Source organism: Pseudorasbora parva, chromosome 17 (genome assembly GCF_024679245.1).
Source record: "Pseudorasbora parva isolate DD20220531a chromosome 17, ASM2467924v1, whole genome shotgun sequence".
Classification (NCBI taxonomy): Eukaryota; Metazoa; Chordata; class Actinopteri; order Cypriniformes; family Gobionidae; genus Pseudorasbora; species Pseudorasbora parva.
In genome coordinates this window covers 32553117-32579546 of record NC_090188.1, presented here as the reverse complement: position 1 = coordinate 32579546, position 26430 = coordinate 32553117, and the positions used below count along the sequence as shown (strand labels likewise).

Here is a 26430-nt window from a genome sequence, read left to right as displayed (position 1 = left end):
GGTCCTAAATGCAAAGGGAAATCAGCCATTTTGAATTTCCTCTTCGTTTTTTTGCAGTTTTTGCCATTTTCCAAATTTGGTGAGTAATCACAAGGTCTTGGCGACGCTAAATGGCGAACATCTAGAGTTCCCTTTCAGGGGAACTCCCGTTGCATCGAAAGACGCTTATGGGAACGCTTGCGTGATGAAGTCATGAAGCACATGTGAAATCAGTCCAATAGTGTGAGGGCACGTCAGAGGCGGTGACGTCACCAGGAAGTATAAAGCCTGCCCAAAACACAACCGCGCTAGCTTCTGTTGTCTTCAGTAGCGCTTTGTGATCAGTGAAAATACAGTGTTTTGATAGTTAGTAAAGTAACTCTTATTCAACACTATGGCGGAAAAGCAGCAGTTTAGAGTGTGTGTGCACCCTTGCCCTCGCTTCCTTTCGGGTGGGGACACACATAGTCTTTGCGTTGCTTGTTTGGGAGAGGAGCATGCACGGTCAGCGCTCGAGGGCGCTGGCTGTGGGCACTGCGAAGCGCTTCCTTTACGGACGCTCCGATCCCGCCTGGCGTTCTTTCGCGAGGACGTTCGGGCTCGCGTTCCCCGGGGCTCTGGTCCCGCTGCTGCCGAGGCACAGCGGCGATTACAGTCCTGGGGTTCGCAAGTGGATCTATCAGCGGGGATAGAGACGGGCTCAGCCTTATCTCTTCCCTCACCTGATAGATCCAGTGCCTTTTCTCTGGGGTTGGAAGCACGCACTGCGGTTACTTCCACCCCGAGGGAGGCACCTCTGATGCAGCTCTCCAGTTCTGAGGAGCTGGAGAGTGTTAGTGTCAGAGAAGTAGAGGATCCGCCTCCTCAATCACAAGCATTTGAAGAGCTAGTTGAGGTTGTGACTCGGGCTGTGGAGAGATTAAACATTGACTGGCCCGCAGACAGGCAGGACGTTCGTTCAAAAAGCAAGTTGGACGAACGGTTTTTGCCAACCCGGTCACAGCCTCAACGCCGGGGTCTACCATTTTTCCCTGATCTTCACACCGAGGTGTCAAGATCATGGGAAAAACCGGTTTCATATAGGGTGTATAGTGCACAAACATCACACTATTCCACTATAATGAATTATAAAGAGCACGGTTATGGGGAGATGCCTAAAATAGAAGATAATTTAGCAAGCTATTTATCCCCTGAGTCGGCATCTTCCCTAAAGGCCCCGGCATTACCCACTAAGCCAGTACGCACCACCTCTGCCTTAGTGGGTAAAGCTTATTCAGCGTCTGGTCAGGCAGCGGCATGTTTACACACGATGTCGCTGCTACAAGCCTACCAGGCTGAATTACTGAGCGATGTGGATGAGGGCGGGGGTATTGGGCCCGAAGTAGTGTGTGAGCTACGTCGGGCCACAGATTTGTCTCTCAGGGCCGCCAAGGAGACGGCCAAATCTATTGGTCGCTCTATGGCAGCCTTGGTGGCTACTGAGAGACACCTCTGGCTGAATTTGAGCTCTATTAAGGAGAAAGATAAGAATTTTCTGATGGACGCGCCCATGTCTCCTTCGGGCCTGTTTGGCAACACTGTAAACACGGTTGTCGACAGGTTCCAGGAGGCATCCAAACAAGCGGTAGCGTTCCAGAAACTCCTCCCCCGCCGCTCACATTTCACTGGGGCTGCTGAGCACAGAGAGCAGCCCCAAACATCAAAAGCTGGCTCTTCATACCGTGCCACACAAAAGCAGAGTGTGGCTTCTCGTGCTCCCCCTCAAAAAGATTGGGGACAGGGGAAGCGCAGTCTGCCGCAGCCTTCGAGGGGTAAGACGGATCTACGGACCGTCATTGCGTCCAAGAAGGCTGCTAAAAAGAAGTCCTGACGCCCAAGGGGTCAGGATTATGGGGGCGTTCTCCCCCGAAGGGAGGCAGAGTACACCTCATTATACGGTGCCTGTCTCCCTTCGGCGCCCTCCGGGGGCCGTTCTGCCAACCCTGCCACCTCTGGTGTTACAGGGCGCAGCAGTCTCCGACGAGCGTGCGTCCCAGGGTCCACCCCGAAAGGTAGTGGTCCTGGGGAACACGCCCCCTCCAAGGAGGGTCCTAGAGCAGCCAGTTCAGGTGTTCCCTGCCGGTTCGCCGTTACAGGGCGCCGTCCTGGCAGCTCAACAGAAACCAGAAGCCATTCTCGAGAGGATGGTACCTCTAAAAAAATTTTTGGCGGCGTGGAAGCTACTGCCAAATATTTCTCGTTGGGTCCTGCATACGATAGAGAAAGGGTATCAGATACAGTTCGGGTCTCGCCCGCCCAGGTTTTCGGGGGTCTTACCTACTGTGGTGGGCCCCGAGCAGGTTCTGGTAATGGAGCTAGAAGTGGAAGCCCTGTTAGAGAAAGGGGCCATAGAATATGTACCTCACTCAGACAGGGAAGCCGGCGTTTACAGCCGGTACTTCATAGTTCCGAAGAAGGGTGGGGGTCTGCGTCCCATTTTGGATCTTCGGGTGCTGAACGAGGCGGTCATGCAACTGAAATTCAAGATGTTAACCCTGAGACAAATCGTGCCACAGATCAGATCCGAGGATTGGTTTGTCACGATAGATCTCAAGGACGCATATTTCCATATATCCATCCTTCAATATCACAGGAAGTACCTGAGGTTTGCTTTCGGGGGGAAAGCGTACCAATACAGGGTGCTTCCATTTGGTCTAGCACTTTCACCCCGCACTTTCACGAAATGCGTAGATGCAGCCCTGGAGCCTCTGCGTCTCCAGGGGATTCGCATTATGAATTACATCGACGATTGGTTGATTTTAGCACATTCGCATCAGGTAGCGGTTCGGCATCGAGATGTCGTTCTCGCTCATATGAAGGAGCTGGGTTTGCGGCTGAACCCCAAGAAGAGTGTGCTTTCTCCACTTCAGAGGACCACCTTTCTGGGAGTGGTGTGGGACTCGGTGCTGATGCAGGCACGCCTGTCACCAGCACGCATAGAATCCATACTGTCAGCAGTAAAGAAAGTAAAACTAGGCCAGTCACTTACTGTAAAACAATTTCAAAGAGTGTTGGGTCTCATGGCAGCAGCATCCAACGTGATACCTCTAGGACTGCTGTACATGAGACCCCTACAGTTGTGGCTCAGAACCAAGGGGTTTTCCCCGAGGGGCAACCCCTTTCGCATGATCAGGGTCACGCGGCGCTGCTTACGGGCCCTGTCTATGTGGAAAAAACCTTGGTTTCTGGCCCTAGGTCCGGTGTTAGGGGCTTCTGGTCGTCGCAGGATGCTAACGACAGATGCCTCTCTCACGGGGTGGGGAGCGGTCCTGGAGGGTCGCTCGACTCAAGGTCTGTGGGGGGACCGTCATCTCTCATGGCACATCAATCGCCTGGAGATGTTGGCGGTCTTTCTTGCCCTCAGGAATTTCCTCACAGACCTCAGGGGCCAGCACGTGCTAGTCCGCACGGACAACACGGCAGTGGTAGCCTATATAAATCACCAGGGGGGTCTGCGTTCACATCCGCTATGCAAGCTGGCACGCCAGATCCTCCTATGGTCTCAGGGGAAGTTTCTCTCTATCAGAGCGGCTTATATTCCTGGGGTCCAGAATATAGGAGCGGACACACTGTCGAGACAGGGGTTGAGGCCCGGGGAATGGAGGCTCCACCCCGACGTGGTGGAGCAGATTTGGAGAGAGTTTGGCCAGGCCCAAGTGGATCTGTTTGCGTCTCGAGAGACGTCTCACTGTCCACTCTGGTTTTCCCTCACGCATCCAGCTCCGCTGGGGGTGGATGCCATGGTACAGGCGTGGCCGAGGCTGCGTCTGTATGCTTTTCCCCCGGTCGCTCTACTCCCGGAAGTTCTAGAGATAATTCGCAGGGACCAGGTGCGCCTTATTCTAGTAGCCCCGCGTTGGCCGGGCAGGGTTTGGTTCCCCAATATAGTGTCTCTCCTCGATGGGCATCCACTTCAGTTGCCAGTCAGGAGGGACCTCCTGTCCCAAGCAGGGGGATCAATATTTCATCCCCGTCCAGAATTATGGAACCTGTGGGCGTGGCCGCTGAAGGGGCCCAGCTCATGAGTTCGGGTCTCTCTACCAATGTGGTAGAGACCATTCTGCACTCTAGGGCTCCCTCCACGAGGAAGCTCTATGCCCTGAAGTGGACGGTGTTCACTTCCTGGTGTAGGAACCGTCACCAGGATCCAGTTCACTGCCCTCTGGGTACAGTGTTGGAGTTCCTGCAGGAACGGTTTGATGCAGGTCTTTCCCCCTCCACCTTAAAGGTGTACGTGGCGGCTATTGGTGCTTACCACACTCCTCTGGGTGGTATGTCGGTGGGTAAAGATCCACTGGTGTCTCGTTTCCTTCGTGGTACTCTTAGGCTGAGGCCTGTAGTTCGCACTAGGGTGCCGGCTTGGGACCTGGGAACGGTCCTCCAGGGCCTCTCCCAGGCTCCCTTTGAGCCTTTGGAGGAGGTTCAAGACAAGTTTGTTACGTTAAAGGCGTTATTCCTTCTCGCTATTTCTTCTCTTAAAAGGATAGGAGATCTTCAAGCTCTGTCAGTGGCACCCTCGTGCTTGGAATTTGCACCTGGCATGGTCAAGGCCTTCCTTCATCCTAGGCCAGGTTATGTTCCTAAGGTCCCTACTAATGTAGCTAGATCTATTGTACTGCAGGCCTTCTGCCCTCCACCTTTTCTCAATCCGGACCAGGAGAACAGTAATTTGCTTTGCCCAGTTAGGGCTTTAGATGCTTACGTCCACAGAGCTGCCTTGTGGCGTAAGACTGACCAACTGTTTGTGTGCTTTGGGCCCCCAAACAGGGGAGCACCGGCATCTAAGCAAAGAATGAGCAAGTGGGTGGTTGAGACTATCTCACTGGCTTATGAGTCGGTCGGACGGCCTTCCCCCTTGGCCGTCCGGTCTCACTCTACGAGGAGTATGGCGGCCTCTAAGGCTCTTATTTCAGGAGTGGCCCTTCAAGACGTTTGTGATGCGGCGGGCTGGTCCTCACCGCACACATTCGTTAGGTTTTACTCTCTGGACCTAGACTCTACTCCAGGGTCTGGGGTCTTGTCTCTCTAAGTGCTGTTTTCTGCACACTGGACAGGCACGTCTTGCTATGGTGGCGTTGGTATGACGTTCCCATAAGCGTCTTTCGATGCAACGGGAGTTCCCCTGAAAGGGAACGCCTCGGTTACGACTGTAACCTCGGTTCCCTGAAGGGGGAACGAGCGTTGCATCGTACTGCCATATCTCCTACATGCCTGTCAAAGCACTACTTCAGACTTCGAAGCTAGCGCGGTTGTGTTTTGGGCAGGCTTTATACTTCCTGGTGACGTCACCGCCTCTGACGTGCCCTCACACTATTGGACTGATTTCACATGTGCTTCATGACTTCATCACGCAAGCGTTCCCATAAGCGTCTTTCGATGCAACGCTCGTTCCCCCTTCAGGGAACCGAGGTTACAGTCGTAACCGAGGCGTTTTCATTAAAGGGCGTGTCCCTGGCGGCCTGACAAATTTGGATGTTTCGCCCCAGACAGGAAGTTCCTGTAACTCTGGTATGCAATGTCCATGCCCACATTCAGTAACAGTCATAGCGCCACCTGCTGACAACAGGAAGTGACATGTTTAACACTCTAATGGACTTCTAATAATATATTAAGTGTGTCAAAAAGTTTTAAAAAGGCTAGAAACAGTACACATGACTTTAACATATTCCTCTTATATTTTCCTACTTAAATAGACATTGTCCACCGTGCTCTTTTTTCCTAAAGCCACCGGATCAAGGAGCAGTGTGAGGGCCCTTCCATCGCTGATTGTAGCTTTTATTATTTTATTTTATTTTATTTTATTTTATTTTATTTTATTTTATTTTATAATTGGCAGAAAAAAATGTCAATGGCTATATTTACACTAAGTGCAAATAGCTGTAGATCCTATTTACTAAGTGAAAGTAGAGATATATTCTATTTACACCATGTAAAAGTAGAAGTTCTTTGCAATATATGTAATTGCATGCAGTTTATAGTTTTTTTTTGAGAGATACCTACTACTCGCATTTCAGTAGTGGTGTACATTAACAGGATGCAATAGTATCATAGAGTGTAAATGATTATATTTATAAAAATGCATTCATTATTAAAACTTTAAGGCCCATTTAAATTATTAAAACTAGATGCAAACCTAACTTTAAGGTTACTTTCATCATGTAAACTATCTATATATAGCATGTTATTTTTAAATGTTTCTGGGACAGAGAGGAACATGTCACATTTGAAGTAGATACATGCTGTCCATCATAAATCAAAGCACGAGACATAGGTCAGAGCACCGAAAAAGGTGACAAAATGGCCAGTGTGAAAGCACAAGGTGCACGCTCTGCTGCCGCTCTCCATACGCACAGCTTCTGCGCTGCCACCGCACTCCTTGCATTATGCTTTACTGATTGCGCCACTGAAGACATTGATATACTTGTTTGTTTTTTTTTCTCATCTGGTTTGGCCAAACAGGTTAGGTGGAGCTAGTGTGAATAACACTTACCAACAGGGCACACTATTTGCACTAAAAATGCAAATGACAAAAAATACCCTATGGCCAGTCCTCTTGCGGTGTTGTTGGAGCCTTTTCCCATTGTTTCAGGCCATTGGCATTTAAATGGTTGAAACTGGAGGCATATCTTAACTTTAAGGTTGCTTTTAACCTTAAAACGCTGCCAGTGTGAAAGCACAACGGGCGCGCTCTGCTTCCGCCGGGCAGCTTCTGCGCTGCCACCGCACTGCTTGTGTGTGCTGAGTGAAGCCGCCGTTATGCTTTACTGATTGCGCCACTGAAGAGATCGATATACATGTCTATGGGCCATTGGCAGGGAGAACACCTATGGCCATTCCATTTTATTTCATGGATGCTGGGATGCTGGATCCTTTCCCATTGTCTCTGGCCTTTGACAGGGAATCAACCCACTGCAAGTCCATTTAATTTAATTTTATTTCATGGTTGCTGGGATGCTGGAGCCTTTCCCATTGTCTTGGGCCATTGTCAGGGAACACCCTATGGCCAGTCAGTTTAATTTAATTTAATTTAATTTAATTTAATTTAATTTCATTTCATTTCATTTCATTTCATTTCATTTCATTTCATTTCATTTCATTTCAATTAATTTCATTTCATTTCATTTCAAATAATTAAATTTTGCATTTCATTTCATTTCATTTCATTTCATTGTTGCTGGAGCCTTTCCAATTGTTTTGGGCCATTGGCAAGGAAACAACCTATGGCCATTTAATTTAATTTTTTATTTCATTTTATTTCATGGTTGCTGGAATGCTGAAGCCTTTCCATTGTCTTGGGCCATTGTCAGGGAACACCCAGTCAGTTTAATTTCATTTCATTTCATTTCATTTCATTTCATTTCATTTCATTTCATTTCAATTCAATTCAATTCAATTCAATTCATTTGAATTGAATTTAATTAATTTAATTTAATTTCATTTCATTTCATTTCATTTCATTTCATTTCATTTCATTTCAAATAATTACATTTTGCATTTCATTTCATTTCATTTCATTGTTGCTGGAGCCTTTCCAATTGTTTTGGGCCATTGGCAAGGAAACAACCTATGGCCATTTAATTTAATTTTTTATTTCATTTTATTTCATGGTTGCTGGAATGCTGAAGCCTTTCCATTGTCTCTGGCCATAGAGAGGGAAACACCCCATGGCCAGTCCATTTCATTTCATTTCATTTCATTTATTTTACTTTACTTTACTTTACTTTACTTTACTTTACTTTACTTTACTTTACTTTACTTTACTTTACTTTACTTTACTTTACTTTACTTTACTTTCATGGTTGCTGGGATGCTGGAGCCTTTCCTATTGTCTTGGGTGTTTCATGTAATTTCATTTCATTTGGGCCATTGGCAGGGAAACCTTATGGCCAGTCCATATATATATATATATATATATATATATATATATATAAAAAAAAAAATTTCATAGAGAAAACTTCACTGATCTATCTTTTTGTTAATGAAGATATATATTTGTACATGCTCTACTGTATACTGATAATTTCACAGACATAACTCATGAGTATAAGCAATATGTTGAAATTATGCAAATACTTTAAATCCCAGTAGAAAAATTGCTCTTTCTGTTTGGGGTCAGTGAATGCTAATTAAATCTGCACATTGTCATTCTGACATCAGTTGTGTGTTTTGATAGCAAGACAGATCAGAGGAAATCCAGATCTACGAGAGCGGGCGTTTGAGGGATAACAGTCTGGATGTAAAACGTTTGCTGTCGGGGTTGGTGTTTAGGAACTTCATGTCTTCTGGGTAATTTTGACAGCAGGAGGCAGCTTGTTCAGAGGTCTTTGGATCCTTCTGGAAATCCAGCAGCTTTGTACTTTGATATCAAATGTTACTGTGAAAGATGCATAGACCCTTGATAATAAAACCCTGCCCAGCCATCTGTGCTCTTCTTAAGAAACGCAAGCTGAGAATTTGAAGAGTGTTGTTGAAATAATGGAACATTACAGGCAGCACAATAATGATGCAAAAAGGCTGATCAAACTTACACTGATCGCTGTTACACCAGCAGCAGGAAGGGCTGCAGGTTTCAATCTACTTTAAAGATGACATGAGATTTATTCATTCTCTGTGTTGTTTTAAATATGTAGCTAAACAGAGTGAATGCAGTCATGAGGGCTGACGCTATAGACCTGCTGGTTAATAGAAAACAAACCCACTTCATGAATGAAATGTGAATGATCTGCTAAAGAGTGCTTCACCGGCTGTGTTGAGAATAAGAACTATAGTACTTCTTACTGCGTATACTCCACTGTATACACTGAATTTTAACTACTGTTGACTATTGCTTGAAATATGTGAACCACTTTATACCACTTATCAAATGATAAACATTCAGGAGTAAGCTACATATTTCTACAGTGCCTATTTTACATAAAAATGAAATGCTGTTTTCTAAGCTAACGTATTTATGAGAGGAACAAGATATTCAACAGCAAAATAATGTGGAACCTTTTCATCCATTTTTATGTATTTTAACTTTTTTTGGCAGTCTGGTCCAGACACAATGCATCGTGAGTTCTTTAATGCACATTCCAGCAAAATATATTTAGTCATGGGGGAATATATCAAATATACACTGTCAGAAAAAAAGGTAGATTGCTGTCACTGGGGCGGTAACCTAAGGTACAAAACCGAAAAGGTACTAATATGTACCTTTAAGGTAATACTATGTACCTATTTGCACTCTTAAAGTACTGATATGTACCTTTTAATGTACTAATATGTATCATTTAGGGGTGAGTAAGGTACAAATATGTACCTTTTCACTTTCGCCCCAGTGACAGCACTGTACCTTTTTTCTGAGAGTGTAGAATGTGTATACATGTGCTACATGTGTAGGATACTAATTGTTGCAGTTTGTGGAACGTGTATTATTTGCCCTATTGCTGTTCAATAGTCCATGGTCATCATTCTCTGAATCTCCCTTTTCATGATGGGCTACATATTTTTAGTGGGAAACAGATTTGGACTACAGTCAAGCAGTCAAACACATTCACTTTATGGTGTAGAGTGTCTAAGAAATCACTGTGTTGCAGCACATGCAGAATAAGGCCTGGCATTGTCTTGCTTACCAGAAAAAATGACAGTGTATGTATGGCAGTATATGCATAATCCCAAAATATGCCTCGACGTCAATGTTACTTTCACACATATGCACGTCTTCACCCATGCCTTTGCACTGATGCACCCCTCATACCACGACTGATGTTTGCTTTTGCACCTGTCGCTGATATAAGTTTGGACTGTCCATTTTGTATTTAGGACTAAGAATTCAATGTAAATTTTTCCCTAAAACAAGCTGAAACATTGACTTGTATGAACACAGCACACATTTACACTTCTCTTTTGGATAATCTGAGATGAGCTCAGGCCCAGAGAACTTGCTGGCATCCAGAGGCGGACAGTAGTGAAGTATTTTTACTTGCTACTGAAGTACATTTTAAGTGTACTTCATCAGTCTTTTTCTTTGGAAAACTTTTACTTTACTACATTTCAAAGAATAATATATAATGTAATACTTTTTACTGCACTACATTTCATAAATACAAGTTGTATTTTTACCTTTAACTCTTAATTGCATTAAACATGTAGTGCTTTCCTTGTACTCAAGTAAAAATAAAAGGAAAGTTAAAATACTCCACTACTGTCTGCCTCTCCCATATGGACTCAGGAGAACTTGGGAATATATCATATATGCTTGCATGTCCACTGTGAGGGACATAATTTAAAAAATAGTTATTTTTTTAACTATTTATTTGAATGATACAGCTGCAAATAAGTGTTTGAACACCTGTCTATCAGCTAGAATTCTGACCCTCAAAGACCTTTTAGTCTGCCTTAAAAATGTCCACCTCCACTCCATTTATTATTCTAAATTAGATGCCCCTGTTTGAGGTCGTTAGCTGCATAAAGAAACCTGTCCACCCCATACAATCAGTAAGAATCCAATTACTAACATGGCCAAGACCAAAGAGCTGTCCAAAGACACCAGAGACAAAATTGTACACCTCCACAATGCTGGAAAGGGCTGCAGAGGAAATTGCCAGGCAGCTTGGTGAAAAAAGTTCCACTGTTGGAGCAATCATTAGAAAATGGAAGAAGCTAAACCTGACTGTCAATCTCTCTCCGACTGGGGTTCCATGCAAGATCTCACCTCATGGGGTCTCAATGATCCGAAGAAAGGCGAGAAATAAGCCCAGAACAACATGGGAGGAGCTGATCAATGACCTGAAAAGAGCTGGGACCTTCCAAGGTTACTGTTGGTAATGCAAAAAGAAGTCATGTTTTGAAATCATGCATGGCACGGAAGGTTCCCCTGCTTAAATCTGCACATGGGACAGGGCGACTGCACTGTATTAAGGAGAGGATGACCGGGGCCATGTATTGCGAGATTTTAGGGAACAACCTCAGTTAGAGCATTGAAGATGGGTCGAGGCTGGGTCTTCCAACATGACAATAACCCAAAGCACAGCCAGGATAACCAAGAAGTGTCTCTGTAAGAAGCATATCAAGGTTCTGGCGTGGCCTAGCCAGTCTCCAGACCTAAACCCAATAGAGAATCTTTGGAGGGAGCTCAAACTCTGTGTTTCTCAGTGACAGGCCTGGCGGATCTAGAGAAGATCTGTGTGGAGGAGTGGGCCAAAATCCCTTCTGCAGTGTGTGCAAACCTGGTGAAAAACTACAGGAAATGTTTGACCTCCGTAATTGCAAAGGCTACTGTACCAAATATTAACATACATTTTCAACATACAAAAAATCATACAATGTGATTTCTGGATTTTTTTAATGTTTATTATGTTTCTCACATTGGACATGCACCTATGATGACAATTTCAGACCCCTGCATGATTTCTAAGTGGGAGAACTTGCTAATTAGCAGTAGTGTTTAAATACTTATATATATGCTCTATTTTATATGAAAGTAAATCAGGTAACAGCATTTTAATTTCTAGGTGTGCTTCTAGCCTTGAAAACTGGAATGTTATCAATTTAAAGCAGAATTTATGCTGTCAGTCACTTTTCTTATCTGGCATAGATGGACATTTTTGGCACGCAAACACTTATGAGATGCAAATTTTTTGGCATCCAATTTGGATTACTTTCAAATGTGGTTCTAAATCTGATATGTTTTTGATATCTGGTCAATCTGTATATTCATTTAAATACTGCCTATCCTTTTAATTTGGGATTTCCGCCATTAAGTCATGAATATTATGTATATGTATTTGCATTTGGCAGATGCTTTTATTCAAAGTGACTTACATTGCCTTCGAGCTACACATTTTATCAGTTGATATATTCCCTAAATGCAGCTTAAATGTTTTTAATTAGTGTTAAAACGTTTTTTTGTGTGTGTGGCTTATTTTGTTTTTAAATCTTTTGCCGTTTTGTTTCTCCACTATCTCCAGAACAGCATGTTAGTTTATCGCTTGGTTTCTCTGGGTTGTAATGTAATTCTGTAACAATTCAGTAATGAAACTACAGCTGCCTCACACCAGAACTGTCCGTCAGTTCTCACAGCTGCACAGGTGAGCTGTAGAAAATGAAGGAAAGTGTGTGATATGTAGACTAGATTCCTCTTACAGAAACCACAGCATTTTTAAAGGGTCCTGATAACAGCCAGAGAAAGTGGGGTATGTTGCCATGACTGTTAATTTTGGACCTTGCTTATGTTCCTCAAACATAAACTTCAAAGCTGAAAACAGGAGAGACGGTGTTAGCAAGTTCCTGTGTTTCTCTAGCCCTTCTTGTTGTGTATTGTCACAGCTGTTGAGCATTCTGTGGAAATGTTAAAGTGGGAACTATCATTTTCACCCATCATGCTCCAGAGACTTGCTTACTCTTTTGGGAATAGAGAATCTGACAGTGGCGGCGATGCGGTCTGATGTTGTATTTAGGTGACTGTGTTGACGCACATCATCGTATGGTTTTAAAGTGTTTCAGTGGCTTATGGCTGCCGCAGGCACATCGTAGAGATTGTGAATATGAATACAGGTGACAGATCAAATGGAGACACTTGTTTTTTAAGTTTATCTCTACATCAACCTCCACGTGCAGGCAGCAGCCGATGAGACAGCCAGCCTCATGACGGGACAAGCACACACATGCCCAAATTAATGCTCTAATCCCATGTGTATATTTGTACAAAATCAAGTGTTATCTGTCCTTGAACACTATAAAGCAAAGTAGATTAAACCCTTATTTCTGAGAAGGGATTTACATTGAAAATTGTTTTTCAGCATTCACACCTGCAAAACAATGGGGGGGGGGGGGGTGGAAACAATTCAATTTTTCTGCTAGTAAATTTCAGAAGTAATTACAAAGAGTGCCAAGTTACATTGAATTAAAAAATATATATTAAAAATCCCCCACTGTGTCTTTTCCAGAGTGTCTACTTACTTTATCTATCTATCTATCTATCTATCTATCTATCTATCTATCTATCTATCTATCTATCTATCTATCTATCTATCTATCTATCTATCTATCTATCTATCTATCTATCTATCTATCTATCTATCTATCTATCTATCTATCTATCTATCTATCTATCTATCTATCTATCTATCTATCTATCTATCCCTTAGACATTGTTGATAGACTAATTATATAAAATAACTGCCCTTATATCTTACCGTATTTAAATTCTTACTGTTTCTTGCTGTGTAATCTTTTTTATCTCTATCTTTTCTATCTTTTTTTTTCATATGTAACTTTCATTTTGGGATTAATTCAGTGTGCACTGATCAGTAACCATGCCTGCAAAATCGACTTAATATCCACATGCCAGCTTAATGCACAGACTTATCTGCTTTTGACTGAATCAGTACTGAAGTTTGAGCTCCCATGAGTAATTTATTGACTTGTGCAGAAGAAAGTGAGTGTGTTTGTGTGTGGTTCAGGTGTTCCCTAAAAAGATGAAATATTTGAAATCCTTGTCCTTGTGGGGACATATTTTTGGTCCCCAAGTGGAAAACAGCTTATAAATCACAATACATGTATAAGCGGTTTTGGAAATCTAAAAATGCAGAAAGTTTTCTATTGGTTGGTTTAGGGGGAAGGGTTAAAATAATAATGATGTCTATGGGAAGTCCTCATAAAATACAGAAACCAGTGTGTGTGTGTGTGTGTGTGTGTGTGTGTGTGTGTGTGTGTGTGTGTGTGTGTGTGTGTGTGTGTGTGTGTGTGTGTGTGTGTGTGTGTGTGTGTGTGTGTGTGTGTGTGTGTGTGTGTGTGTGTGTCTGTGTGTGAGAGCCTGTTTATGTGGTGTATGAAGACACAAATGTGTATAACTACATGGGTATTACACTGGTATTAGACTATACATGTGGTTTATGAGGACATTTCAAATGTCCTCATATTTCAAATAGCTTTAAAAACATACTAAATAATGTTTTTTTTGAGAAAGTAAAAATGCAGAATGTTCCTGTGATGGGTAGGTTTAGGGGCAGGAGCAGTGTAGGGGGTTAGAAAATACGGTTTGTACATTATAAAAACCATTACGCCTATGGAGAGTCCCTGTAAACCACATAGATCAGGGGTCGTCAAGTAAATTTGGCCACGGGCCAAAAAAAAATTGCCACTAGATGGCGGGCCAGAATATAGTCAAGGGATAATTTAATAAATAAATAAAATAACTCAAAACATAAAAGAGGATTTGAATAATAAGCCCATTATTGGCATGTTTGATTGCTCTTAACGAATTTTTTTATTATTTCCACTTTCCATATTCTGAATAATAAATGTATTTTAATTGGCTTGTTACACATTGAACCTATTGTAAACCTTATTTGACGTCACATAACATACTTTTACGCTCAAAATTATTCCTTGGCATCCTCACGTAGTAAACTACTTTTTTTGCAATCGTTTGCGTTTTAGAGTTAGGCTAAACGATTACATCGACTGCAGAGTGATGTTAACACTTAAGATAGCACTATCAAAGAGTCTAAAGGGGAAAGTTAACAGCGAAAAAGGGATACAAAGAAGAATTGGAAGGACTGCATGCATCCGACCTGGTTTTGTGAATGCAAAGCTGGTGTGTCTAATCTGCAACGAAGTTGTCACAAAGAATCAGACGGCACCACGAGACGAAGCATGGCACCTTTTTTGCTGGTTCTTGTCAATATTTTTTGATAAAAAGGAAGCTGAATTTCAGTTGTTATTGTTCACATGTTGGTGCCGACGCCCCACGATATAATCAAACGTTTCAATATTTCACTGTTCGTTTTGTCATCATACCGGACATTTCATGACGGTTCTTTTAGAGGCGTGTCTAGCGATCTATTCCACAGACTCTTGAATGTCTTTCAGAACTTTTCAAATTGGAAGCTCTGAATTTATCCCAAAATAAAACATTGCTGCAAAAACATTGCTGTATTTTTTGAAGGCAAAATCACTTAACACAAAACTGATTGAATGTTGATATAAATTCGCACTGTCCGCTCTGAGCGGGGCTCGAACTCGGGTCTTTTCTGCATGGGAGTCTGACGCTCCTACGATGAGGTTAAATGCTGCATAATTTTCCATTGGCCACTAGGCGAACTGAGCGTCTCTTGAAATAACGGGAGTTTACCTGCACAGTTCTCATTAGCTCACCTCCGTTACACTTGACAGATATATTTCAGAACCAGCCGCTATCAAAACAATCTGCCAGATTTGACAGATGTGGGCGTGCCACGGGCCAGATATTATTGCTGGCGGGCCGCCAGTTGCCGACCATTGACATAGACCAACATGTGTGTGTTGGGTGTTGGGCATTGGGTATTTACTTGGTGTCTTGGAAGTGTTTGACTGATATCTACAAATCACTGTTTAAATCTTCTCTAGAGCCCCTTTCACACTGCACATCGGATCAGCAATATTCCCGGAACATTGCCGGGTCGCCTTCTGTGTGAAAGCAACCATGTCCCGGGATTGATTACCGAATTCGACCCGGGTCGGGGACCTAGCAATATTGCGGTATTCGACCCGGGACGAGCGCTGTGTGAACAAAAGCCGAAACTAATGCCGCAACGTGTAAGTAGTTATCGTGCGACTCCTAGAGCTTGTTTTTTCAATAATACAACCCTGCAGTGCCAGAAGAGCTAGTTGGTGTTTTAAACGCAGAGAGTGTTCGTATACAAAAGAAACTAAAATTAAACAAGCAGAAATGTGCGCAAACTGGACACAAGTCGAGACCACGGAGCTCCTTACTATCCGCGCTGAAGCTGAGATCGCTCGCCATTATACGTCACATCAGGATGTCACGTGTCAACTCGACCCGGGACCGTTAAGCGTTGTGTGTGAAAGCGCACATATTACGGTATTTCGCTGGCAGTGTGAATGGGCCAAATCTAGCGGCCAGGGAACAAATGCCGGGTCGCATTATCCGTGTATTTGCCGGAATCGTAGTGTGAAAGGGGCTTAGGTAACCTCAGTAAAAAATAAATAAAAAAAGTATCACAATTTTATTATACATTTTAATATCTTGTACATTTGTCACATGCTGCATGCATGGTTCACAGCAATCTATTGGTCTTTGAATTGTTAAAATGAAACCATCTCTGTCTGTTTTTCCGCAGGTGGGTTGGCAGTAGGCAGTAACTGAAGATGAGGAGGAGCTGGTGGCGATCGGGCTGTCTGGGTTTGGCGATTGGCTTATTTGTTATCATCTCCCAAATCTTGGCTCAAAGAACTGAAGGTTAGACTCACAGTTATGTGCATCATTCATTCCCTGCCACTAGCTTGAGAGATTTTTTTTAACTACTTTTGCAAAATAAACCTTGCACCAGGGCCGTAACTTTCCATTTTGTTCCTGGAGTTGGTGAAATGGGATGTTACAGCCCAGCGTTTTTGCTTTGAGCGAAGTCAGAGAGATAATTGTATCTCTATCTCTGTGTGGCAGCGTCTCACAAATCGGTCTCTGCATCTTCTCTGCACACCTTCATTACTGAAGCAGCCAGATACAGCTCTCCAAACTGAGCGTCTGATGATGTATGAATTATACCGTCACGTCTGCCAAAGACAAACTGACAACCGTAATAAAAATCTCAAAACGTTGCTGGAAATGCCGTGAGGCTGAGTGGAAATAGAGGCAAATAAATTGTGGCTATTGTCAGACTGTTCAGATTAGCAGATGAGGATAAAAGATTGGTGGGCGTCTGTAGTTGACATTTTCAGATATCCTTGTCTTTTTTTCATGCAGCGTTTATTGTTATTGATTTTTGTATGATTTGAAGAGCGCAGTGAGGATGTTGTGTGTGGGGCTTGGTGGTAAAATTATGTATAACGGTTGATGGTTGTAATTCTGCCGTACACTACAACATATCCATGGTGCAATTTTATACAGCAATCTGTAAATAGTGCCACAGGCAGGTACTTCCAGCGTACACAGCATCATTGATAATAGTCATTTAGATTTGTGTAGCTTGTGATTGTAGACATACAATTAATAAAAAATTAGCAATATTTATTTTCAAGAGCTATTTCTACCCGATCTGACCCCTAAATCTGATCTGATCCCTAAAAGTTGATTCAGTAATGTTTAATAAAACATGATATTTAAAAAATATATATGTATACTTTTGATGTTACCACTTGTAGCACAATTTTTAGGTAACAATTTTTTCAGTGTAGTGTAGCTAAATGTTATTTGTGATTGACAAGCAATGTCACATCATGGCTCGTTAATATACAGTAAAGAACTGTCTATCAACTGGTTATTTATCGGCAGGATAATAATATTTGTGAATTGTCTTCAAGTTTGTGAGTTCAAAATCTCTAACTTGATCCAAACCTGAGAATCCAAAAATGCACTGCAGCGATCCTTAATTTGAAAAATTTAATTTGAAGTGGATGGTTTATTTTAATGACATCCCAGATCGTGTCAGAGGATTGTATGTTTGTTTGAAGCATTTTATCTTGTAAACGAGACTTGTGTGCACTTGTGTGTGTTGAAAGATGAAGAAACCAACATTAAATGATTCCATAACGCTTTGTATGTAAATTATGGTTTTAAATTGATAATGCAATTACGTTGATAAAAATTGATAAGAGGGTCATAATGAGGTTTGCAAATACAAAAAGGGTGTAGTGACGCCCCTGATATCAGCAACATGTGAGAAGTATGCAAGTAAAAATTAGGGTATGCTACGTCTAGTCTCTGATTAGTCTCTGAAGGTCTAAATGCAAAAATTCTGGGAAACAACATCCATTAGTCAAAGTATTGTGGACACATATCTATTGTTTGTTTTGTGGCCTTAATTCAGTGATTAAACCATGCAAAAATGTTATTCTCTCAAAAATACAAGCATGTACATACATACATGTTGCTAGCATATTATGGTAGCCCAGTTTGTGCTGAATATAGTGTAATGACACTTTTGCCATTAATATGTTTATAAGCAACTGAAAAAAGCACAAATGTCAGAGCAAAACTTCTAAAAGGCCCCCAAACTGTGCAGTCCTCTAGGGGTCAAGGCACTTCACTGTCAGCGTGCACTGTTTTTGGCAACTCCAAAAATGCTCTCGTTTCATAAAAGGGCAGTTTTTTTTTTCTGGGTAATAAAGTAAAGTGGGATAGTAGAGTGGGAAATGTGCACAAAGAAGACCTGGCAATGGCTTTGAAGCATCACAGAAGGGAAAAAATAGCTGTTATCTTTACTTTCTTTTTGTTTCTTTTTTTTATATATAAAAGCTATGTGACATACTAATGTTGACAATTACACATTTCAAGCAAGGCAAGCCTAATAAAGGTCAGATGACAGAAAACAAAGCATGTGCAAGTATTAAAAATAAAACAAATAATGTAAAAAATAGATGAATAAATTGAAATTATGAGAGATTCAAGATCTCTTCATAAAGTGTGACAGCCTTTAAACCTTTTTTTTTTTTTTTTTTTTTTGCTGCTTTGTGCTCCAAAATACTGCATTAATGAGGCAAAATCAAGTACGACAGCCACAAATTTACAGACAATTTTAGAATAGTCATTGAAAAAATGACAGGTCATCATCAAATAGTTTAGAAATGGCTTGACTGGCGGATATCAAACTCGCTAGTTGTCGCAAATTTGTTTCATAAAGCCTCATATGATGGGGAAACTTGACACAAGTTATGTGAAAGGCCCTTAGAATATTGAGTCATTAGCTTAGCAGCATGCTAATATATGACTATTACAACTGTGAACATTGTGTTTTGTAAATAAAGCTATATGTGTTATCTGACTATGTACAGTGTTTCAAATCAGTCCGTTTTGTGCATTTTGTTTAGTATGCTGCCTTAGAAGAATTGTTGAGTGACCAACTTCAAATGGGGGTGTTACTAATTTAAAGGAATAGTTCACCTAATAATTAAAATTAGCCCATGATTTACTCAGCCTCGAGCCATCTTGTATATGACATTGTTCTTTCAGATGAATACAATGGGAGTTATATTAAAAAGATGTCCTGGGTAATCTAAGCTTTATAATGGTAGCAAATTACACATTCTTCGTAAGTTGAATATGGAAGGCCACCGGAAGCTACATTTTTTTACTTTATGAAGTTTTAAATATGGATATTTTTCAGAAGAAACTCCAGAAGGCCTTTATTAACCCCACGGAGCCGTATGGATTAGATTTATAATGGATGGATACACTTTTTGGTCTTCAAATTGTGGGCTTCTATTCACTGCCATTATAATGCTTGGAAGAGCCAAGAAGACATGTGCGAGTAAACCTCACTCCTCAGGTCTCAAGAGACGCTCTAGTAACTGATGATATAGGGTTGCAGCATTTAACCTCCTTGTTAGAGCTTCCGACTCTCATGCCGGCGGACCCGGGTTCCAGTCGTGCTTGGAGTGGGCAGATTGAACAGGAGGGATTACATACGCTTTACCTTTAACTGCATCTTTCAGCTCTGTGTCAGTAGTAACAGCTTGTTGAAATTATTTCTTTTGTAGAACTGGTTCAAATAAATGATTCATCAGGATCTGTTTGAATCTGGAACCTTGAATTTGGCACTTTATGTCTTTTAATTTGTATGTAGTAAAAATGAAAACTACTGTTTAACACAATGGTTCCATAGTTTATTTATATAGCTGTTTTTTTTTTTTTTTTGTAATACTGTAGCTACATACTTTTTCAGAAGAGACCTTCGACTAGTTGAGCAACTTGATATAATGAGCAGCTTTTATTTTTGCAAGCTATGGTTTCAAAGGAGACACTTCTTAAAAAAGTAGGTGACTTAATCCTGCCCATGTCGGCTGTCTTTCTGTGTGCCTACATTTCTTTATGTTTGTCTGTACCTCGGACACATTTCAGAGTATGTACGCACCATTTTAAAGTGGATGGAGGAATCTGGGTATCCATCTCAAAGAAACGAGCTGGATATCAACTCCTTTTTTTATCCTGTCACTGTAATTAAACCCTGCTGGATATCTGCTGCTAGGTGAGCCATTAAAGTCAGCTTGCAGGTGCACTTTGAGAGTGGAGTCAGTCTTCTCTGTCTAATTGAGAAGGAGGAGGAAACGTTTCTGAAGTCTCATGCTATCAGAATAAAGCAGCGGTCTGTTATTTAAAAAAAAAAAAAAAAAAAAAAAAAAACATAATTACACTGATCTGCTCTTGGAAAGGATTTATTCAATGCTAGCGAGCTGCCTTGCTGTATATGGCCTACTAACACCTGAAGCGTATGGTGTGTTGGACTGTGACTATATATATCCAGTACTTTAGTCCTGCATAACTACTCCAACCCATTTATTTCCCCAGTAATGGGCCAATTTAAAGGTGTCATGAACTGGCTTTCTTTTATTCTGTTGTTCGAGGTCAACGTATGATGTTTACATGTTCACATCATAATGAAAAAGTAACAGGCTATTTTCTAGCATGGTGTTTAGCCTCTCTCATTGACCGATCAGTTTGTATGGGCATGCCGCATTGAAGACTGTGCTACAAGTAAACGCCCACGGATAGAATTGGATAATATTAGGATATTTAATGAGCTTCAGCTTCCTTGTCAGTACACGTGAGGGATTGTTATGAAAGCATGCACGAAAAAGCAACCGAAATGAATCACCCACAGAGCTTGCAAAATATTTTTACCTAAAAAACACTTATCTCTCATCCATCCGCAATTGATTGGAATGTTATTTTTTTATTACTTGGTAGAAGATCATGGATTAAACCATGAACTGAACACAAACACATATACTCGCACCCAAAAAAGAAAAAGACAAAAAACAGCCCCAGGACGCTGTGCTTTGTAAGGCCTGGCCCATACATGTCCGAGTCTGATCCAGAATCGCTATGAACCATAAACACAAAAAAAAAGATTCTTCAGCATTTGACAGTGTGCTAAGGTTTTCTGTTAGACACATACACATATTTAAAAGATCTATATCAAAATGATCAGTAACAATGTATATAACAATATATATAACAATATATATATATATATATATATATATATATATATATATATATATATATATATATATATATATATATAAAAAAAAATTCTAGTGTTGTTTTATTCATTCATGTAATCTCATCCTGTCTGCAAATCCAGTCTCTTGTTTACAAACAAATCTGTGGTGAAATGAACGAACGAACAGGCAATGTCTTCCCCACTTGAGCTGGATATTCATTAAAAATAAAGTTTATCCATGCATTCATAATATTAGAATCTGAATGAAGCTTATGCGGCATGTTTTTCCCCCAGGACGACAGTCAAATATCTCGGTTTTTCAAGACAAACTATGACCAAAATGAGAGCTAGAGATTTTTCTGTAGCCAGCATTTCAGTCCAGCGTGTAATGCAGCTCACTATCACCGAACGCGTCATTCATTGATGATATAAAACTCCAGACGAGTTTTCTTGTGCACGTCCGTTTTTAGCACGCCTTCACTATCGTTCAGTCTGACATTAAAGCCAACTAAGATCTTTCAGTGTGACATGGCGATCATGTTCGTACAGTTTTTTTTGAAAAATCGCACAGTGTGCAGGACCCATTAGGTGATCCAAGATGATTTTAAGGGATACAATTATTGATTATAGGGGTACTGTCACGCCCTCACAGCCATCAGTCACTGCCACGCCCACTCGTTCCCCATCACCGGCATTCTGATCACCTGTGCACCATCACCAGTCAACACTTCTTAAACACTCCTCACCTTCACACTCACTGTCTGGTCTTGCACCGATCCAACCTCGACTACCTGTACGTCATTGAAGCCCTCACCTGTAACCCTCTTTGACTTCATCATCATCATCATCATCATCATCATCATCATCATCATCATCATCATCATCATCATCATCATCGTCTTCTTCTTCGTCTTTACCATCATCATCGTCTTCACCTTCATCGTCCTTAATCTGAGTGTCACCACCCATCTAAGTATCATCTGTGTCCGTTACCTCTGTTAATAAACTTTGCACTTGCACTAATCCATCTGTGTCCTCGTCTGTGTCTGATAGGTAATTTGTTCAGCTTTGTTCAAAAAGTAAAAAATAAAAAATAAAAATAATGTAAAGTATGGTAATAACCTATATGATAAAAAATGGCTGACTTTTCCATTTGTTGACACGACATGGTTAGATTCAGATGGTAAATATCATAGTTATATCAAGGTGGGCATCCACCTTAGAGATAACCACCATATTTATAATAGATCCATCATATTTAAAATATGTTGATCGTATCATGTTAAACAAATATATCATGTCTGTTGTTACTTCTGTAAAGCTAGATTAAAATATTATGGGATCTCCAATGCTTTCAGAATCTTTACTTTTTAAAATAATTTTAAAATCACTATAGAAAAGGCTTAATCCTCATTCAATGTTGCACAATGCCAATGTTGAATAAAATACATCTCTTTATAAAAACAGGTAATCACCTTAATTAGACACAGACTACCAAACGTGAAAATTAATTAAAATTATGTGACACACAAACAAACAACAACAAGAAAAAACTTAATTACAACATACAAAAAAAGCAAAAAAGATTACAATAATCAACAATCCATATGAAGTTATCACTGGAAGAATATGGTATTAAATATTACACTCTCTTACTCGTAAACTGTAATATATTATAAAGCAGTATTAAAAATATAACAATATCTTTATTATAAAATCACTATAGAAAAGTCTTAATCCTTATTCAGTTCTAATGTTAAATTAATAATACATTAGAAAAAACAATCTATTTGTAATATTTTCTTCTCATATTCACCTGCTGTAAGTTTTTTTTTTTTTTTTTTTTTTTTTTTTAAACCATCTAAACTATATATAAGAAATAGGTATGTTTATATCTCCAGTCATGATTTAAAAACCAATTTTGGGTCTATAAAAAATACCTGCTAATTTAGGATCATTAGAAATAATATCCAATGCCTATTTAATACTTCACTGAACTCAAATTCCGCTGCAAAATCGCTGCAAATAGGACCATTTAAAAAGTTGCTTTTTATCGTAAACACTGCAAACACTGGATGTGCATACCTTTTTAAAATACACCTTCACTGTATTTTGTAAAATTAACATATTTTATTGAAAGTATATTTATTGAATAAATCTTTTTTTTTATGTATTTATCAAACAGAAAATAGTACAAACATTGCTGAAGTTGTTACATGTATGCCTGTCCTGTCTGTGTTAGGGTGTGTCTCAATTAGTTCCCTAGTTCACTAGTCAGGGCACTGATCAGGACACAAGTCAATGGGCTGACTTCCTGATCAGTGCCCTGACTACTGAACTAGGGAGCTGATTGAGACGCACCCTTAGTTTAGCTTGTGTTTCTCCCCAGTTCAGTTAATGAGTCATGTCTATCACCTGTGTCCTGTTAATTACCTCGGTTAGCTCTATGTATTTAGTTCTCAGTTTCCCCTCAGTGCTGGTCCCTCGCCGTTCATCTATTGTTGTGTGTTTGGATGTTCCTGAGTCGGTTCTATTAAAAGTTTCCTGTTCTAAGTTCTCCTTTGCCTTTGTGAGTTTGACCAGCACACCACAATTGTAACAGAAGTTATGTATAACTTAGATATTATTAAAAATATATTAATTTAGCTATAAATACTTTTGTGCCTTTTGCCTCATGCTGATGAGACCAGATGAAAGAGCTACCTTGCCACCTGAAAACAAACCACATTTAGGCTTTTCACACAAAATGCATTGCTCCATCAATGCTCAATGTATCTATATTTTTCTTTGTTTTATTAAGGTCGGAAATAAAACAAGATGATAACTTATAAATACACAGCACTTTCTGTGATGTAGCTTGCTTATCATAGGATGTAATAAGAAATGACTCTTTATATTTATAGCCTAGTGCGAACAGGGTGTTGGAGGAATCATTTTTTATTTTTGTCTCTAAAATTATGTAAATATCCTACGTATTAAATTGCATTATTTAAGTTTTTTTTTTCTTCTGCATTTTATCTGCATTTTTCTGGGAGGACCTTTTTACACCAAGTGCACTGTGCCTTGTTACCAAGTGCTATTTGCACTAGCTCTGCTATTAAAACTTAGTGTAACAAGCATCTATCACTATTTGCAATTAGTGTAAATAGCCGATGCCAAACAAACAAAATCATGATTTTTTTTTCTCAAGATTTTGATGAATAGAAAGTATATCACAAGAACAGCATTTATTTGAAATATGATGTACAATTCTTTACTGTTACTCTTGATCAATTTAATACATCCTTGCTAAATAAGTTTTATTTATATATAATAAAAAAAAAATTTAATTAAAAAAAAAAATATATATATATATATATATATATATATATATATATATATATATATATATATATAATTTGCTGAAGGAGGGTTTGCACTGGTGCAAGTTGTTAGTAAATCTGGCCCTTATTCTATTTGATGACTTCAGTGGTTTTAGCTTTTTAAAGTTGTAAACCATTACTAAATATTTAGTATTTATGCCAATTGAATTCATGCAAGTTATTCATTTACTCTACCAAACACCCTATTCTTTCTATACATACATGAGAAACGTATAAGATAATTGTAAGCTAAGATAATTGTATTTATGATGTGGTTGTGCTATAAAATAAGCACTTGCAGTTTGTTGTCAGTAATGGTTTTCTTTTGGTGTCGTGGGTGTATTTAGTTCGGTCACATTCAGTCGTTCGCTGTCTCTGCAGAATATCAGAGGAACACAACCCTGTGTGTCCAACTGTCCTCTCATCACCACGGTGACCAGAGAGTGTTCTTCGAGGTCCAATCTCCCATCCTCTGTGCAGAGAGTGTATCAAATCAATTTTCCCCTCTTCTGTTTCTTGTTCTTCCCATCTCTTCCTCTCTTTTTTACACTTGGTGTTGTATTGGTGTGGTTTTATTATTAAAGTCGCTCTTATCTGTTTATCACCTACGTCTCCACTTTTGTCATTCTGCTGTATCTGTCTGTCTTTGATTCTCTGTTTCAGTGCACACTGGGAGCTGGTTTGGTGCTGGGCTTTGTGATCTTCGGCTCTCTTTATTTTCCCTTTGTCTGTTGATCCATTTATTTTTATTCCTTAGTAACACCCTCTCTTTCCCTTCAAAAGTGTTGTCAGAGTTTGATGTGGTCTCCTAGCTGGAAAGAAGAGATGGGTGTTATGACCAAAATCGTTTATCATGGTACAGTGTGAGTAATTTGAGTAATAACAATGATTATTTTTATTGGAAATTAGAGAAAAAAGTTTATATATTAAATAATCACAATGCATTTTTTGATAATCCATTTAATTAAATAAGTAACAAATCATAGGATCTGATCTTAGCAAATTACATCAGTTGAAACTTATAAACCTCATACCACCAGCAATATCCCCCTGTACCACATCTGTACCAGCAGCCATATCACCCTGTATCCCAAGACTGGTTTCCCACTGAAGCTAAGCAGGGCTTAGCCTGGTCAGTACCTGGATGGGAGACCAACTGGGAAAACCAGATAGCTGCTGGTAGAGGTGTTAGTGAGGCCAGTAGGGGGTGCTCACCCTGTGGTCTGTGTATGGGTCCTAACACCCCAGTATAGTGATGGGGACACTGTACTGTCAAAGAGCACCATCCTTCGGATGAAATGTTAAACCGAGGTCCCGACTCTCTTTGGTCGTTAAAAATCCTAGGATGTCCTTCAATAAAGAGTAGGGGTGTAACCCTGGCATCCTGACCAAATTTGCTCATTGGCCTCTGTCCATCATGGCCTCCTAATAATCCCCATATCCTGATTGGCTTAATCGTCTCCTCTCCACCAATCAGCTGGTGTGTGATGAGCGTTCTGGCGCAATATGGCTGCCGTCGCATCATCCAGGTGGAAGCTGCACATTGGTGGTGGTTGAGGAGATTCCCCCTTCTATGTAAAGCGCTATATAAATGTAACAAATTATTATTATTATTATTATTATATTTATTGTTTCAATAATAAATTATTATTTATTTTTTATTTTGATAAATAATAATTTAATTATTATTATTATTATTAATATTTATTTATTATTATTGTAAAGCGCTAGGAGTAGTCAAGAGGACTCCTAAGTAAAGACCAAATCACAAACAATCCAAAATTAGTCCAAAGACACCGAACACCAATAGTGATAGAGCATTGGGTGCTGAACCTTTTCTACATAAATGCAATCCATATTTTGGTTTATAATAAAATGCTAAAATAAATCTTTGATAAATAAATTATGTCCAATTGCCTGTGGCTGTTGTTGTTTTCACGAGTTCACACTTACGAGCGATGATTAACAACGCTCACCACATGGATTATATAGATCAGATTCAGAGCGGAGCGAGTGCGTTTAAGTTTTTTATGGACCTATTTCATATCCTCTAGTAGTGCTCCAAACACAAACTAGTAGCGTGTATGCACACACATTTCATCACGTCTTCAAATGAAATGCAT

At 40.2% G+C, this 26430-nt stretch overlaps 1 protein-coding gene across 1 annotated transcript in view; it reads left to right on the top strand.

Moving 5' to 3' along the window:
• Positions 1-26430, top strand: part of pcdh15a (protocadherin-related 15a) — a 361007-nt gene that overhangs the window by 25962 nt on the left and 308615 nt on the right. The window contains exon 2 of the mRNA XM_067421546.1: positions 16125-16243. Within this exon, the coding sequence (XP_067277647.1) occupies positions 16153-16243 (91 nt within the window). The 5' untranslated portion in view covers positions 16125-16152. The remainder of the gene's footprint in view (positions 1-16124; positions 16244-26430) is intronic.